Source organism: Larus michahellis, chromosome Z (genome assembly GCF_964199755.1).
Source record: "Larus michahellis chromosome Z, bLarMic1.1, whole genome shotgun sequence".
NCBI lineage: Eukaryota > Metazoa > Chordata > Aves > Charadriiformes > Laridae > Larus > Larus michahellis.
The window spans coordinates 12,438,281-12,457,222 of NC_133930.1; the positions used below are offsets into that span (position 1 = coordinate 12,438,281).

The window sequence follows — 18,942 nt, forward strand, 5'->3', positions numbered from 1 at the left end:
GGGCGGGGGGGAAATGCTTTAGGGTCTCTCCAGCTCAACTTTTAGCTTTTCCTAGAATTTCTTGGCAAAGGATTTGTTGTCATTTTAAATATCACTTATGGAAAAGTGTAATAGGAGCCACTTAATAGTTTCCCTCTGTTACCGAGAAATAGCAAGCAATTAGCTTAACTCTGTTCATCTTCTCAGCAGATACTTGGTTAGGTCATTCATCGGCTTTCAAGCCACCGGCACAGCAAGCTGAAGGACGGGGGAGAGAGGGCAGGCTCTACTCCATGGAGTTTTTATTTCATGCTACTTACAGACTCTCCAAAAAGTCTATATGCCTTAATAATGCAATCAAATGGAACCATCATGCTGGTTCAGCACAGCACACAGACTCCCTAGAAATGCTGTTATCTTAGGCTATAAGCCCAACCCTTACCCTCTCCATGCTTACCTTTGACTAACAGAACCACAGCTTCTTTCTTTTTAGCAGCACAAGGCCTTGCAGCAATGATAATAAACTCTGGGCAGTAGACCCCTATTTGCTTATTGTTTGTATATTTGATTTAGCAGAAAATACGCAATTAATTATAAAATAAGAAACCTGAGTTCTCCTAGATATGGATTTATTAAGGCCTCCATTTGTAGTTACGAGTTCAAAAGTCAGAGCTCTCTGGACCCACTAATGCAAATATTTTTACAGCTTCATTCCTGTTTAAACAGGAAGGTTTTGTACACTCATGAAATTCTTTGAAATAGTGAAATAAAAGAAGTTGTTATTCCCTATAGCTTGGTTAAAAGGCTTTTATCTTCTATCACCAATTTTTAAAAATTGATTGAAAATACTCACTTTGTAAATGCAGCCTTATTTCCAAATTGCCCTTGAAGAGATTTCACAGTAGCAGTACATTCCAGATTCTCACATTTTAGTTCCTGACAGAAACCTTTCATCTTTGGACAGATTTTACTTTTTTAAAAACAGTATTCCTACTACTTTATTATAGTTGATCAGTTCAATCTGTTGATATTTATGTTCCTGGCCCTAAATTACATGCTACTCAAAGACAAACTAACTGCAAAATAACTTTAAGGAGGAAGAGGACTTGTGCTGTATTTGTGTTGCCACTTGGTCCAAGTACCAAGAAAGACGGGAACACTTCACTCAAGTAGTTCCAGGAAAATTGCATTTGATCAGTGGGTGACTAAGTGAAAAGCAGCAGGGACAGTCCAGCATTGCTACAACTTACAAAACTGGAAGGCATCATTACAATTCCTGATTTCTTGCACAACACATGCCATAGAGAGAAAAATCCAATATTCTTCATCTGCTGCTTTCCCAACAGCGAGACTCAAATTACAGTGCCGGCTGAAAACACCCCAGACACACTAACACGTTTTCTCCTCACCTTTGGGTTAGGATGCCGACTAATGATAAGGCTGACGGGACCTGGACCACATTCGCTCAGGATGGCATAGGCTTCACTCAAAGCCGCATGACGCAGACTCACCGAATCTGCCTCCAGGATCTGGTCACCCCGACTGCAGAGAGACACAGAGACGCTTAATCACAACCGCCTTTTACAGAAACATTCGTGCTTTCAACTGATGGCCAAGCTTTTTTCAAAGATGCAAGTGTCTGGAAAAGACCTGACTCGCAAAGAAGCCAGTCTTGCCCTTGATCCCAGTGACGTGAATGCTTTAAGTCCTGCTGTCTTCAGGAGGGAGGTCCAGAGATCCCCTCTGCACTTACCGTCAGTGCTACAAACTCTATTGAATCAAGAGATAAAATTGGCTGCATTTGGAATGGGGTGAAAGCAAACTTCAATTCCAGTTCTGCATTCAGATACTTGTTGAGCACAGAAGAGGAAAAATTAGATTCAGATGGGCTGTTCCTTCCCATCATATTGAATTACTTAACACAAACACTGATAAGAAACTCATGATTTAGATACGAGTTTATGAAATGTCTCCAGGAAAAAACTGAGCATGATAAGCCTGTATTTGCTTCAAATTAACATATAGAACCCATTAAAAAGAAAAAAGAAAAAAAAATCACCACTCTTCTGAGAGGAAAGCATACATTGTTTAGTTTTGCTTTCTCTATTTCTTAACTCTTGCTCATGGTGCTCAGACATCTGAAAGTATTCAAAAGAAAAGATCATCAACTAGGGATATCATTAAAGCCTTCTCCATAATTACTAAGGCATTTGCTTCCAACAGACATGCTCAAACGATCTACTACTGCTGATTTATGTTGGGCTACTTGTGACAATGGAAATGGGTTTGCACTGTGAGTCCACACAATGAAGGCAAAGTGGCAACTGCATGTCGCAGCCTTCAGGAACCTGCACCTGTGGCACAGGCTCCTGAAAGCAAAGGGTGACCCATCCGTGTGTGATCATGCCGCTGCCCTGCCCATCTTTGAGATTTATCCAGCTATTAGAAACTACAGAAATAGGGTCACAGGCACATGATTGAGGGGGGGAGCTCAGATATGGAGGAGCTGTATTCAAACCCCTTCTGGTATTGCAGAGCCAGTATTTGACTAACAAAGCTTTCCAAAAATCAAAACCATCCTGCAAGTTTTGGCTTACGGAGCCATAAACCACTGATGGGACAACAGAAGCAATGTCTCAAAGAAGCAAGCTAGAAATCTGGGAAGCATGCCTGGATATAATCAATCACTTAAACCTAATAAACGATACAGCTGTTATACACAGACACGACCAGCGCTGCAATATTTTCCAAAGAGGCTTACAAGAAAGCAAGTTCGCATTAAATACTGTCTCCTATAGACATTTCTACTTGGTAGGAACTTTCAAGGCTTTTGGCAGAGATGCCACCATAAAATTATCTTCTTCCCTTATTCCAAAGAATCAAATTGCTCAATCACAGTTTTCCTGGTGAGCAAGGAAACAGAAGGCGCTCTCTACCCATGCGAAAGCACGGTGTTTGCTCAGCCTCCCTGCACCAGTGCTCATGCCACACGCTCGCTGCGAATCACGCAGTCCCCGTGGGTCTTCAGTGCAGCCTCCCCTCCCAAGCGATGCTCCCAGCACCCTCCGGCATTGACGCAGGAAGGCAGGAAGGTGGAAGATTTCCTCCAATGGTTTTTAAAAACAAGGCCTCCAGGAGAGGAGGACCAGCAAATCACTTTCTGTCACTTAAACCAAGGTAAAGCACAAGGGAACCCTAGGAATGATTGCTTCTCTCTCTTATGGTTCCTTAACGACATCCGAACTCCACGACAGAGTAAATGAGATGGGCAGGTCAGCCTGCAGCAATCCTGGCAGACAGACAGTACGGGCAGAAAAGCGCTGCTGCAGCCATGGGCACAGTCAGCTTGCAAGAACATCTCCCCCACCTCTTTTTAAAAGAGTTTCAGGTGACCGAGCTTTTAGCAGAGCTCTGCAAATTTCCTCCCAATCTGGGGTCTCTGGCTCCAGCTCTGATAAAAACATAGGAGGCTGCACTTCTTCCTGCTCCCCTTTCTCAAAGGGTGCTATTAGGCTCAGTTTTCTGTATAGAGAATTAAAAAAAAAACAACCCCAAACCTTAATCATCGTGCTGCTTCCAGCACAGAGAATAATGTTTCCTGGGTATTTAATACCGCTTTGGAATGTCTTTATTTAAGTGTTTTCTTTTTTGTGAATGCTTAACTATAAATCCCCTCCCTGCTACACCAACCAACTGGTGAAAACAAAGTCTGAATCAATTTTATTGTAAAACCACTCCAGCATGTTTCTACTTTAACTAACCTTAATCTGCCATCCATTTTAGCCACTGATCCTGGGGCCAGGCTGTGAATGTATATCCCCGGAGAACTGTTTTCCAGCGTGAGACAACAGGCACCAATGCCAAGCCCAACCCCTGGCTCTGTCAAAAACAAAAAGTACAAAGAAAAGTGCTGTTATTCTGCGTAGATTGTAATCGCAAAGGACACACAAAGTGTTTGTGTTCCCACATCCCATCTGAGACCAAGACTCCTGTATTGTTTCAAGGCTGGCCTTAGGTGCAGTCAGTCAGGAAGCCAAGACCAACAGTGGAAATCAGGATTGAAAATATCTGATCCTGACTGTTCTCTGAGATCCACCAGCAGAGAGGACTAGCTCCACTCCCAGTCAATTTTCTGTGTGGCATGGGAACCGCCTGGAAATGTCGCACAAGGTCTGACACAGTCTGAAGCACAAAGCAGAGGGGGCAGCAATCCAATAAAGATGTCACTTGAAATTGTGAGCACAGAAGATGCTGTCAGCTGTGCTGCTCTCTTTTGTTAAATATCTGCATGGCATCCCTCAGCAAAGAGGAATGAAGAAAGGTGAGGCGTTGCCTCTGCTTCAGTGATTACCTCTGTCCACTTCGACCTCTGCTATCCTTAGATAACGGCACTCCTGAAATAGGAATTGCTGGACATCTCACCTTCTCACTCCTAATTTTTAAGTCAACCTTTAAAATCAGCATATTTAAAGCCTTTAAAATAGGTGTTTTGTCCCACTCCACATAGCATATGCTCTAAGTTTAGCTTGTGCAATTATTGATAATGACAGCAACCCTCAGGAAGGAGTTCAAACAGCTCACCTGAGGAATTTTGAGCACTCTGAGTGGTTTTGCCTTCCTCAGCGCTGCCCTTTACAAGAAGGGCATGGCCACCTGGGCTGCCAAGAGGTTGATTCACATTTTGCCTGGTATCTCACAGCCTCCCTTCTTCCAGCAGCACGGATACTGACTGCTCCCTGTAAAAGTCTCCTGGCTCTGGAGCAGAAAAATGTGGAAGGGGGAATTCTTCAAAGGTTTTTGCGTTAGAGAATGTTTTTCCCATCCATCCTGTGGTTCACGATCAGATGGACATGGGTAGGTGCCCTGGATACTAGAGCCTCTATCCTATTTCCAAAAACTCCCCTAGAAAGCATGGATTCATTCTCCAAGCCCATTTCAATGGACCCTCACCTTTATTGAGCGTCACATCCATGACAATCCTGTCCTTCGGGCCAGGTCCTTTGCGGCTGGAGGAGGAACCGTCCGCCTCATCAGGTCCGGGGACCGGCGTGCCACCGCTGGCGCTGGAGCTGGGGGAGCTGGAGCGGCTCAGCAAGGTGGGAGTCGCGCAGGGCGTGAGGCTGGGGCTGCGCAGCCGCGTCCGCACCGTCAGCGTCACCACTCCTTTCTTGAGTTGCTGGAGAAACATCAGAGAAGCCCAGTAAGGTGATGCGATACGCCAACATTTGCCAGTAAACCTGCATACAGTAATCTATGGCAGCAGAAGAATATAAAGGCCCGGATGCTAAACGGCACTGAACGAAGAGAAGCATGAATCTCCTGTAGTACACCTATGTTACCTTAAACCTTTGAATGGCCTCCTGATGGGTCAGCCCTTGTAGAGACTCTCCATTAACTTCTAGGATTTCATCCCCTGGTAATTAGACACAAAAAATGAAGTCAGCAATATACAGGCTACAGAGATGTAAAAATCCCTTCCTGTACATAAGGCGACCCACTACTATAAGTATTCCAATTAACTGCTCGGTAAAAAGCCTTTTACGGCTCACAGTTTATTTTAACTTTTCCTAATGCCTTTGCAAGTTAATAGTGATGAATTAGCAGAGTAAAGGCTGTTCTTCAGCAGAGATCCTTAGCTTGGCATTCTCATACTAACAAACAAGCTGAAAACACCGCAGATTTTAACTGAAGTCTGAAAATAAATGCTCATAACATGAAATCCAAAGGGACTACAAAAATCCCTTTTTTGTATCAACAGGAGAAACATGAATCTAACTGAAACACCACAGCAGATCACTCCAAAGCCTGTTCAGAGAAAACTGGCCTTGCTGCAGAAAGCAAACATGTCCTCTTACTAAATGCCTGTGGACGCAGAAGCGAGTAGCCCACACACTGCAAACGTGTGATAGCAAATGCCCTTCTCACCCCAAAGAACATCTTCCATCACATTTCTACCTGCTTCCAGACTTTGGGTCTTACTACTTACACCCAGCTGTCTTGATCTACCTTCATTTTATTAAAAGGAGGGCAAAGCGAGCAGGATCCTGATCCCCTTTTTGCAATTTTACTTGCATCTGTGCAAAATTAGATGCGGTGACGCCATCAGCCAAGTCTACCCCTCTGCTACTTTCCTTGTCCCAGTTGAAAAAAAAAGAGTATGTGAGCTCTGAATAGCCTGCAAAGGCTTGCTGGGTTTATGGGACAGATGCCACTTATTGGCTTCCCACGGCGAGTGCACAACCTATGCTGCAGGGACATGAGCTTCCCTCTGGCAGCAAGTGTGAGAGTTGGCACCGACAGCAGCCTCAAATACAACAAGTGTGATGAGATGTAACGAGGGGAATGACGATATGAGAAGGAGAGAAGTAACACAGGAGCAGCTTGAGAGAAGTAACACAGGAGCAGCCTTCTGCGGATGAGAAGTAACCCAGCCCCTGCGGAAGAGTTGTACACCACTGTTCTGAATTCATGGTCATTTTGTACTTTCAACAGTGTGTGAGAGTCTGTCTGTGTGGCGCAGGAACACTTGGACCAGGGTGCAAACACACACAGAGCAGGCTATATGTCCAGATCAGATATCACGACTGGAAAAGCAGTAATAAAATCAGGATATATCTACTTCTTTAGCCAGCTGGGCGACCTTACTGCCAATCCTATCCTTCCTCTTCTCATTTTCTGGTCATCACTCTCCCTTGTTGATTCATATCAAAATCACACCAAGAGGCTCAGAGAGCACAAGGGGCCAAAACAGCCTCTCCCAAGCATGTCCCTCTGTATAACCCCTTCTTGGACCAGCATCTTAAAGCCAGATGTTGGTTGAATAGATATATTTCATTGCTATCAATGATCTTCTCTAACTGAAGAACTGCAGCTTATGGCTTGAGCAAATGAAGTTCACTGAGGAGGAAGGGAAAAAAACCTCACATCATGCTGTAGTTTCCCCTTCTCAATACGCAATATAATCAAGTTAACTGCTATGAATGATCTTCCCCAGGATGGACAAACAGGGTGTGTTACATCCTTCACAGGCTCTTGCTGACGGCCAGGTGCCTAAATAAAGCTGTACTTGAATTTTTCTCCTGGACTGAAGTAATATCCCGCTGTGGTCCTTTATATGCAGTTGGATTCTCTCTACCACACCTTCTTTAAGCCTTCCATCAGCAGCTGCTGCTCCATTTGGGAATATAGTCTTCACGAAAATCCCCATGCGTCCGCGAGCAGAGTCCTGACCTCCCACAATGCTGAATCCAAGACCCTGCAGAAAAGGGAGAAGACACACAGGTGGCACCTTACTTTATTCTCACCTGTATGAGAAAGACTGCTGATAACATACGAGACAAAGGAAAGATCAAGCCCTAATATCTGCTGATGAATCGTGCTGCGGTCTTACCTCTGCTTGCATTTCCTGATTCACTTTCACTCTGATATCAACACACTTACCAGCCCAAAAAGCAGCAGCAGGCACCTTAAGCTAAGAGGCAAAAATACTATTTCAAGAGTTGTTTTTTTTTTAAAAAACACTGGGTCAGCGGCTTTATGTTATCCTATTCCCATTTTAAAAACTGTAACACATTGCCCTTAAATTGACAGACTGTAGATTCCCACCCCTGAGACCTATATCCAGGATTAACTGTAGTTTTCTCTGCTGTCGCAGATCCCGCATTTCCTCAGGAAAAAGAAAAGCTTAAGAACATGACATAAGGTCAGTGCTGTAATGTCAGGAATTTAGCTGGAAGGGGGTTGGCGTGGGGGTGCTGCCATGCACACGTACATTTTTAATTATTCTGGAGACATTCACCACGTTGTATTTAAATAAATCTAGATCAATATATTCCCCAGGGCTCCATCTGTTAGCTCTTGCCCCTGCGCTGCCCCGGCTGGCTGCAGGACCGTCTCGCGAAGCTGATCAGGGAATGGATGAGCACAGGAGAACGAACTTCTCCCCCTTCTGCTGAGTTATTTCCCAGCCAAATCACTTCCTTGATCCATTTTCCCCCTACTTTCCCCCCCCCCCGCCACATATTTCTCCTCTTGTCACTGCTGTACATGTATTTTACAGAATAAAGAGATAAGTCACTGACCAGGTGGACAAGGGAAGTGGAAAACCGCTGTGCTTCAGTGATCTGAAGCCAGGGTTACCAGGAGCGCCTCGGGCAGTGCTCTCCAGCTGAGGGATGCTGCCAGGGCAGGCACTAACACCGTGTTTACAACCCAATGCAACAACCAGCTCTTCTGTTTTGCTCCATGAACATACACCAGACTACCACTGCTGTAAGCTTCTAGTCCTTTGGTAAGAGATTACTGATTTCTAGAAAGGAAGCATCCTGGCTCTCCCGTGCAGCATTAAGTAAGCCAACTAACTTTTTACAGGGCAATTATCGACTGCAAAGCAACCTACGGAAAACACGAGCCTCCTGGCACTCCCCTGCACGGACACAGCAGTTCTCCCTATGGCTCACTGGGGTGGGTTGGGAGAAATATGGCTGCAAATCACGATGGTTCCCATATTAACCCACCTTCCTGGAGAAGCGCTGCCACTGCCCAACAGAAAACCAGCCCTTGCAGATCTACCTACAGATGACAAACCATGGGCACACACTTGGGCCCCAGCCATTGACACAAAGACACTATGGAAATACTTCTCAAGTCCCAGGTCCCCATAAAGTTAATAAAGCAAATGCTACTGTACAAACTGTACACAGCGCACCTCCTAACAGAGGTGATGGCTCAAAAAGTGAGTGGAAGGCACCTAAACCAGCAGCTGTTTGAGGTGGTTCCTGATCTCTAGAGTCTGCATGCTCCCAAGTGCTTCCTAACGCCTTGGAGCAAACTGCAGAAAGGCAGGAGAGGGTGGCTTATCCCAAGGGAGAAATAAGCTTATTTTTACAATAAAAATGGTGTAAAAAATATAAGTAAGTGAAAAATGAAGAAATATTAATTTGGAAATGTCATGAAAGATGTGAAGTTCCTGAAACAAGGATAGTTATAGCAACCATGATTCAATCTACCCAGAGAAGTCCTACTTCTAACTCTTTGCTAAACTTAAAGCATAACAAAGAATTTGTTTTGTATTTGAGCTTGAAAGTCAAAACAAGTCTTTTTAGTCCAAAACACATCCATCTGATGAATTTAAAGAATACTTCAGAAAAAGACATGCATATTTTTAGCATATTTAAATGACAGCTCCAATACTAGTGTGGATTGGATTAGGGAAAACAATATATACCTAGGTTAACGCTTGTCTGTTTTCCCTTAGGATTCAGCCAGCTGGTATCCAGCAAATGCACAAACAGATTACTGGGGGGAGAAAAGAAGAGTCTCTGACGCAGAGAATTCAGTACTCTCAGATACGCAATCAACCAGGAACCTGTCTTTGAGTTTAACGCTTAATTTGCAGTGATTTTTTTTAATGTATCCACAGAGATAAAATATGCTTGTCCATAAATATGCATGCAAACAGGTACTCTTCTGTAGCTGCACCAACTTTGCATAAACATACATATTTATAGATCCATTATTAATATTTGGTATCTTAGTAATGACCAGATGCACCAAATCAGAATGAAAGCCACCCCGCATCAAGTGCATGACAAGAACATTACTTCCCCAGTATTTTGCAGGTGTAACTGTGACATTTACACCTGAAAATGGGATTTGTTTATCATTATTGTTATTTTTATTACTGGCTACCTTGAGAGCTGCTGGAAGTCCTGGGTGTGGGAGACACCTCTGAAACACCAGCTTTTGCTACACGTGAAAAACCAGCCACATGAAGAAATCCTCACCTTGCCCTGCCCTTTCATCAGGACGATGTTGGAAATGATGGACGGCTGGGTCAGTCTCCACGGAGATTCCACTTGGGCGGCGCTGAAGGAACGGGTGGATTTCTTCACAATATGGTAGTCCTAAGAAACATCAGCAAACAAGGGAAGTCGCTCTGATTGCCTGGCACAGGCACTGGGATGTCATACTGGGAGAACCGCATGTGTCAGGGAAGGAGGGGGGCGAAATATTACAGATATATTCAGAAAAATGTTCAAGGGATGAAATCCTAGCTCATTACAGTCAAAGTCAATCTTGCCACAGTAATTTTCCTGCACGTTGCACAGTAGGATCATTTTGTAATGTACCAGTCACAATTTAAATTAAAAAGATTAAGGGTAGCCTCATGATAGACTGAAGTCCTTATCTAAAAAAGAAAAAGCCTACATCATCAAGTCATTAAAACAAAGAGAAGCAGGATTTTTTTGTTTAAGTCCTCAGATCCCTAGAACTGCAACTCATAAGGTCAGCCTTAGGGCCTCCTGGCCACAGCAAGAAGTAACCCCCATCACCATCCCCATGCTAAAGAAGCTATCCACAGGCGGCCAAGCATTCCCACTTCGGGGTCCAGGCCTGGTTTCAGTCCCCGTGATGTACCTATGTGGCCTTGTTTCACTGCCCTCGCTTGTACGAGCTCCAGACAGACCTCGAAGGACCGATCACGGGGAGGTGCTCAGCGCCAGCCCTGCCCTTCCACCCACCTGTCTGGCTCCCGCCGACTCCAGCTGCTGGGGCAGAGAGTGCTTTCTTCCACCCCGGGAATATTTCACCGCTATTTCGTAGCTCGATTCGCCATTTTCCACTGTCAGCTCATCGTCTTCTCCCACCGACTCCAAGCGGGATCCGGCACCTAGGGAAAACCACAGAAACACATTCCGCAAACATCTCAGAGCTGCTTTATCCTCTTGCCAGAACCTCCTGCAAATCCCGGCTTCAGCAGTGCCTTAAAACAATGCTACGCAGCTCCCAGCTGAGCAGTTAAAAGCTAGTTTTGATCATCCTCAACTAAAAAACTTCTCCTGCTGTCACAGGTTTTTCTACGATCTTTCAGTGATGCTGAACTCCTCAGCGCTGTCGCTCGTGGTAGGAAGGAAAAGCAGAAGGTAATTGAGCCGGTAGCTCAGGGACAGAAAAGAAATTCAGCTGTTCTCACCCAATGGCACTTGCCAGTGCACTAAGCTCTCAAGCTTCATTTATTTAAAATTAAAAGACCTGACACTGTGGCAGTATTCATTTCTGGAGGTGTCATGTCACTTTGAGGGAAATTTTTCTGGAATGGAAAAAGGAAAAATGTGCCAAATAAATGCTATTTTCTTTCCTTCTGGCAACGATCCCAGTTGTCTTAAAGAGGAGACGAGTGCAGAGTTCATGTAAGAAACAGAATTATTTGTCTTGAAGGACATCCTGTAATTAGCCGCAGAGTACCCCGCGCCTCTCACCAGGGCTCCTCCAACTCTCATTTTCTCTGAGGTCCCCACAGGATCCCCAGTCACAGCAGTTCCCGCACATTTATCCTTGCCATTTCCCCACCAGGCAGGGAAGGGCCATTAACCCCTATTTTACAGATGAAAACCCAAGACACAGACAGGCCAAATTCATGCAAGTTGGAGTTCACGATGCGGTTTTAAGATTACTTTAAACCAACATTGAGTTGGAGCTGCCACAGAACGGGCCAGCTCTGCTTTCCCTTCATCCTCCTTGCCCTGTCCTTACCCTGGGGATGGGGCTCACAAGCCATGGGCTTAGGCAGACCGGCTCTAAATTTGCCCAGGGGAGCCCCAAAACCCTTTTCTGCCATCTCCTCCTTGCCCGGAGGCTGTGCAAGTGTCGCTGCCAGCACCGGGGAGGGATGGAACACACAGCCGGGGCTGCTGCTCTTTTTCACTCAGCATTAAAGCAATTCTGCTGCCGCATCCACAGGCAGAATTTGTGCCCACCGCCCAGAGCGCGATTCAAACCCGCTCCCTGCTTTTGGGTGGGAAATTACCTCTGGTTTTGAAGCTCCTGGCCACGCAGGACACCACTGCTGCACACAGCCAGGACAGCTATCTTGGCAGGACCCGGCATCTTGGCACTTCTTTCACTCCCAAACCCTCCTGGCACCTACAACTAATCCTTTCCCGTCACCTCTCCCTCTCTTCTTCCAGGAGGACAGTTACATTTCTGGGTTTTCTGCCCATTTCTGAATGCAGCTTCCCTTCCCATGCTTGGGACCAGGCTGGGGGATGCTCCAGGCTCACCCCCAGTCCAGGGGCATCAGCAGGAACCGGGGCTGGATCCCCAGTGAGCCACCAACACACAGCCACAGGGGCTACAGGCAGAGGAGCTCCCCGGGGGATGCCAAAAATATCTGAGTAAATGGAAATCAAGGTGAGCACAGGAGGGAGGGAGGGCGGCAGGCTTGGAGAGTACTAGGGATAAGAACATCTTCAAGCTCTGCGCACAGGTTACTGCTAAGATTTGGGGAAAAGTCAACAGAAAATAAGGGGAGTATTCACCATAATGGGTATGTCCCCCATCTCAGCATTAGAGCACATTGAAATGTATAGGGAATGTAAATGTTAATAAAGAGTGACAGAGAAGTGAAAGAAAAAAAAAAAGGGGGAAAAAAAAGAAAAAAAGAAAGACGCTTCCAAAATTTTGTTTCATCTTTCTGTCTGTACAATAGTTCAACTCAGGAGGCTGAATGAAAACATCTTACAGATGGGGTTTTCCTTCCAAATTAAACCAATATAATCTCCAAATGAAAGAAAACCTATCTTCCTTTTAGAAAGCAAAAATAAATACACAACATAAAAATCTTACTATTCCTATCTTTTATCAACCCAGCTTTACCTTGGGATCGACTTCTGTATTTCAGTATGCCACTTCCCAGAGCTGGACTCTGGTTGTTTCCTTTGGACACTTCTGCACAAGCTGGATCTTGAGACTTCTCAGTTTCCATCACCTGAAAAAATGAAAAAAACCCCAACCCCAAACTTATTTACTTGTAAACCAGAGAAGTTGATGGAATTCCTCTCATTTTTACTAAGCGACAAAAATTCCACTGCACATCATCTTTTTTTTTCCAAAACGTTTCATTGCATTGAGCCAGCACACATATCTATAAGTAATTTTCAGCAATGCCTTTGGACGTTATTGCAAATATTACCGATGGGTACCCATACCTCAGGAGGCTCAGGAGGGCCAGGGGTCCGCTGCAGGGTACCACAATAATGCCCCCAGAGTGCCTGCAGTACCCACAGCACCCCGTCCAGGTGCTTCCACATACAGTTTAACAAATTTCAACATAGCTGTTATTGCAGTTTGTTCAGCTCAGCACGCTTTCAGAGACCTCACATCTTTATAGAGAAAACTACTTTAAAGAAGTGTTATTTTATTGTTAGTGTCTGGAGCTGAATGCTGATGCATAATGGATGAAAAACTAATTTAACAGAAAGTTGTGAAGACTGCACAGCTAAGCACTTAAAAGCCTGGAAACGCTCAAATTTACATGTGGACTTGCAACCCTGCCACCCCAAGTAAATGCATTGAGACGGGAGGAGTCTGTTTGCCTAGATGCAGGTGACAATAGAAGGTGACAATGTACAGCAGCATGGCCACACACGTCCTGCTCCTGCTCCTGCACAGCCAGGGATGAGCAGAGCTGCCCACGTGCAAAGCCCACAAAGACTCTCCTCAACCCATACCTTGTGGAAGACTTCGGTGACTCCCTTCTCCACTCACTGCTTCCTTTACTAAGCTACAGAAGTCACATTTTCCTAGAGGTACCGCTACACAGTGATTCTCGACATGCTGCCCACACACGCACAAATTCTTTTGCATTTTCATCCCATCACCCATCACGCATCCTCTGCGCAATTATCCAGACAGCTCATGGCAAGGATGACAAAATTTCCAATAACACCACTTACTGGATGCATTATACTTCTAATGTACTATATAAACTGCTGGAAGTCAGTTTAAAAAAAAAAAAATTCTGCCCAAATGACTAAACAATCTTATTGTTAAAATAATTTCTACTTCCACTATTAAAGCTTAAAAATAGCAGAATCTCCCTAAGAACCTGCCTCCCATCCCCAGTCCCTTTTATCCCCAAACCAAGAAAGCCAAAGTATATCTTTCGCACAGAGTCTAGACTTTGTGATTTCAGTTCTGTCGTGGTTTAACCCCAGATGGCAACTAGGACCACACAGCCGTTCGCTCCCTCCCTCCCATGAGTAGGACAGGGAGAAGAGGGAGAAAAAGGAGAAAAAGCCTCGTGGGTTGAGATAAGGACAGTTTAATAGAACAGTTATGGAAGAGAAAAAAAGAAACAACAAACAACGGTAAAAGAATATAGAAAATAAAGTGATGCAAGACAATTGCTCAGCACCCGATGGTCGATTGCCCAGCCCATCCCGAGCAGTGATCGCAGATTCCTGCCCCCCAGCCAAGCCCCATTTATACACTGAGCATGACCTCTGTGGTGTGGAAAACTCCTCTGGCCAGTTTGTCCTGTCTGTGCTCCCTCTCGGCTTCCATGGGAAGCTGAAAAATTCCTTGCCTTAGTATAAACATCGCTTAGCAACAACTAAAACAATATGTGTTATCAACATTATTCTCATACTAAATCCAAAACATAGCAGCCACTAGGAAGAAAATTAACTCTATCCCAGCTGAAACCAGGACAAGTTCAGAGGGTAAAAACTTCAGGAAAAGATAAAACTGGCAGATAACAGGAAATTGGAACGGAAACTGCTTTTTATTCCTCCCCATACAACATGAACCGCTACACATAGTTTACACATAGATTGCAAATCCTAGCTAGTTCTTGTTGATTTTTGAAGGCATTGCAGCACCTACTCCAGAGGCCATTTCTAGTATCGAATACTTTGCAGCTCACAGCTCTGAGTAATAGGATTCATCTAAAGAAGTCTGAGAAAACCAGTGCTTACAATTTGGCCATCCCAGTGAGGGACTCATTACAAAAAACTTGGAAGAAATCAAATCAAAAACCCCACCCAACAGACCCACAGACAAAGTATCACCAACTCTCCCTATGATCCCTTCAGAGCATACCCAGAAGACAGCAGAATTGTTTAGAAGTGAGACGGGACTTCATGGATCACACGAAGTTACGCTGGAATTTACCATATAAATGACAATACCCTTTATAAGTGAGAATTCCTCCCCTGTAGAAAGGTAGAAATCGTTTGTACAAACACACAAAAAACCCTACAGAGCTTGTGGTTTCAAAGGTGTAAAAACCAATCCATATTCGGGAGCAGTGTTAACTCTGTGGTGGAAAAATATCTGAAGCATAGGGATGGAGGAAAACAAGGGGGGATGCTGACCCCAAGCAGCCAGTGTTGTTGGCATGCTGTTTAACTATCCTCACAGACAGGGATGGGTCCAACCACACTTTTCTGGAGCTGAGCACAACCCAGCTTGGGTCGTTTCTGCGAACTGTATGGGCATGGGCAGTTAACACCTGATGAGACCACACAAGTCCCATTCCGAAGCTGGATTGCTTCCTCCAGCTCAGAGCATGGGGGAAAAAACTGGGATTGTCTGCCGCAGGGTACAGAGAGATGCTGAAATCACCACTGCCACGGCCAGTTTCCACACTGCGCCTGGGCTCAAGGTTGACCCATGTGGTACATCTTGTGCTTCTACTACACAGCACTTGGATTTGGTTTGGAGCTTTTTCTTTTTTTTTTTGGCTTTTGTTTATTTTGACTGCACAACAGAAGCAAGTAGAGATGCATTCTGCAATTACACCCATTTCCACCTCGTGGGCTGGGAGGAAGAAGAGGAGACAATGGCCACCTCCATGAAAATGGTGTGCTCCGTCCCTTCACCTCAACGCTGCGCAACCCCGCAGGCTGTGAGCCTGCAGACAACAGAACACCCCCCAAACCCCACGTGTGACATGCAGAAGGACATGTGTGTGCAAACATCAGTGCTAGGGAAAGCCTCAAGGCGTCCTCAGTGGCTTTCTGAAACAACATTTTATCCAGCTTGGCTTCAGACTACAATAAGAAGTGAAAACACCTAAATTACCTGTGTCTGTGTTTATTTCTCATTTTAGCAAAAATAGTTTTCCAACAGTAATTATAAACATGTAGAGAAAGACACTTTAGCATTCACAACAAAGCAGATATTCTTTAAGTTGTTGAGCCTGTCTAATAAACCACCAACAGTTCTACCCTACTCGGAAAACACTTATAAATCCAATCCACAAAGCTTGCGAGAACTCCCCAAAGTTGTGCGTCTGTGATCTTTGGCTCTGTTAGACAAGAAGAAAAATCCAGCTCCACCTTCTCCTTCTGGCCACACGTGAATGTATCACTTTACTGTCTCCAGGCGGCCGCCCGCATTTAACCATGCCATTTTAATTTTCCTCACTTTCAGGGAAACGGAGCTTATTATTTCAGTTCTGTATGTCTCTTATTAAACTAAACCAATAAATCCTGCCCAACGCTGTCCCGGCCTTAAGGACAAGGGGAGCTTTAACACGTACAGTAGTTTGAAAGGAGATCTAAAAATAGAGCCCATTTTGCCAGTTCATTAAGTAGCTCCGGGATCAAGCAATGGTGACATCTCAATTGATTTCAAAGGAGACGGCGCTATCAGGGACACGCGGTCCTGGCACCGCACCAGAAGGAAAAACTGCCCCCAGAGTCCTCGCTTGGGCAAAGCTCCAGCGTGACCAGCCCCTTAATTAGGCGAGATGAGGAGCGGGATTATGAGAGCCTGCATTGTTTAACTGCAAACAGCTTGGCAATCGCCGCCGATCTGCAAAAACAAGGCGGCACGCCGGGGATGACACAATTTAATAAGCAAACAGCTTTACTGCTGGCATTGCGGAGCTCCGAAGCTGCTGCTTTTCCCATCGGCCATCCCATCTGACTCCCCCCGGCAGGACTGGGAGGCGCTGGGGAGCGATAGAGGCATGGAGGGAAGTTCAACCTGATAGTTGGGGAGCCAAACAGTGGGAATTAGACTGAGCCATCTGCGGCACATCAAATTCAGCCCTACCTGCACTGGCAAAGCAAGCCCAGCAGCAAGCCCATTGCCCTTCTTAAAGAGCAAAAAGGAATGGCTGTGCCCCTGCACAAGCTCCACAGGAAAATTCCTCACCTTTAGGACAAGAGGAAACGGCCTCTAGCTGTGCCAGGGGAGGTTTAGACTGGATATTAGGAAAAATTTCTACACCAAAAGGGTTGTCAAGCATTGGAACAGGCTGCCCAGGGAAGTGGTGGAGTCACCATCCCTGGAGGTATTTAAAAGACAGGTAGACATGGTGCTCAGCGACATGGTTTAGTGATGGTTTTTGTCAGTGTCAGGTTGATGGCTGGACTTGATGATCTGAAAGGTCCCTTCCAACCTAGGCAATTCTATGATCTTCCTTGGTCCCGATGCAGCCAGGACAGTTTTTCCTTAAGCAGCACTACCCCAAACATATTTAACCATGAAACATCCCAAGGCCGCAGTCCGTAGGGCATCTGGCAGGATGAACCCTGACACTCCAGCTGCCACCAGCCCCTCCAGACAAAGGTGCAAACCCCCCGATGCAAACCTGGATTCACCTGGTCCCTGCACAAGGTCCTCCTTCCTCTTCCCTCCAGATTAGCTGATGCCTTAGAGGCTTCAGCCTTTCCGAAAGTTTTGGAGACTTTCTTTGAAGATCTATTATAATGCTAGTTGTTCCAGTTATTTGTGCAGTTATTTATTGCTTTCTGGAGCACAGCATGCTTTAAGCTTTAAATGTACCAGGTAGGCAGGGAGCTCCACAGGCCCCTTTCCCTTGCACAGAAAGCAAAATACCTTCCTGTTTAAATTAGCTCTTTTTCAACTTAATTGAATCCGTCTCCCAGATAAATTACAAACTGCAGCACTGCAATTTACCAGAATTAACACTGCAAACAATGCAGAGGACATGGATTTTCTAATCTTGGCCAGCAGTGAGTTTCCCATGGCTTACTGCTATGTCTTAGGGCATGGACAAAGCTGCCCGGATGCCGGGAAGAGCAGGATGAGTCAGGATGCACAGCATCAGAGGCTGCAGCACCCAGGGGCACCTTTCTGAAATGCAGCACCCTCAGCCAAACCAAATTAACCCCAAATTTAATCATTCCTGGAGCAAACTACAGGGCTCCATGATTCTGGGACTCTCCTCTTCCAAAGACTATTGTGTTGCTGCTCCTCTCTGCCATGGCACAAACACAGAGATCCAAATGGAGCAGGGATGGAGGAAAAGAGGAGGAACATCACCTCCGTGTCGGTGCTAATTCAGTGCCTTAACTGGCATCTTAGAAAAAACTGGTTGCCCCAGCTTCTCTGCCAGCGTGAAGCTGCTGGGGCAGACAGTGCCTTTTCATGTTGTCCAGGGCAGGCTCCACCAGCTTGGCTCAGATTTGGGCTATATTTAGCAATGCTGTGAAACAAAGCACTGGCCCACCTTCCCCAGCAGCTCGTCTGGGAATTGCCCATGCCAGTACCACTGGCCGCAGCCCCTGCTTCCTCCTGCCCAGGCAAAGGGGATGGGAACCTGAGGCCTCCATTGCCTAATTATAAAGAAAGTGTTGGAAAACTCCCAGTTCATGTGCAGCAAGAATGAGGAAGTCTGATAAAGAGTCAAGAACTGTAGCTGCCCTATTTTCTGAATAGGTGGAAATGCCAAATAAATAAAACAAAAAGCTTTAAAGTGGTCTCTAAGAATGCCTGGTCTATCACTCTACCAAATGCCTGCATTCAAAAGCCACCCTAAGCCTTCACTGCAATGCAGTTGTTGCTAGAAAGGGCACTACTGTCAGCTTCGGGAGGTGCAAAACCCCAATGGTTACTTTTATTGCTCTTTACCAAGCCTACGGAGTGGTCACACACAACCCCGCACATGGAACATAACGAGTAGCTCCCTGGCACAAAGGCAGCCCGTGCACCCTCAGCGAATGCACCACGACAGAGCTGAGTCCCTCCCATCTTCCTGAACGCTCCATTTGATTTTGTACAAGACACACCAAAACTTTCTTCAATGTGTTTGGTACCAGGAGCCCCAACGCACGGACCACGGCCCAGCAGATGCCGGCAGGTTCTTGGTGTAGCAGGATCCCAGCCATACCAGATCCAAGGACTGAGTGGGGCAATGTCATATTT

The 18,942-nt window shown here is 45.6% G+C and overlaps 1 protein-coding gene across 5 annotated transcripts in view; it reads right to left on the reverse strand.

Annotated features, from left to right (window-relative positions):
* Window positions 1-18,942, reverse strand: part of PDZD2 (PDZ domain containing 2) — a 214,755-nt gene that overhangs the window by 27,515 nt on the left and 168,298 nt on the right. For all 5 annotated transcript variants that reach the window (XM_074569809.1, XM_074569808.1, XM_074569807.1 and 2 more), the window contains 8 exons: window positions 12,637-12,748; window positions 10,503-10,651; window positions 9,765-9,884; window positions 7,120-7,234; window positions 5,319-5,392; window positions 4,930-5,155; window positions 3,741-3,858; window positions 1,389-1,521 (listed from right to left, as the gene is read on the reverse strand). In XM_074569809.1, the coding sequence (XP_074425910.1) occupies window positions 1,389-1,521; window positions 3,741-3,858; window positions 4,930-5,155; window positions 5,319-5,392; window positions 7,120-7,234; window positions 9,765-9,884; window positions 10,503-10,651; window positions 12,637-12,748 (1,047 nt within the window). The remainder of the gene's footprint in view (window positions 1-1,388; window positions 1,522-3,740; window positions 3,859-4,929; window positions 5,156-5,318; window positions 5,393-7,119; window positions 7,235-9,764; window positions 9,885-10,502; window positions 10,652-12,636; window positions 12,749-18,942) is intronic.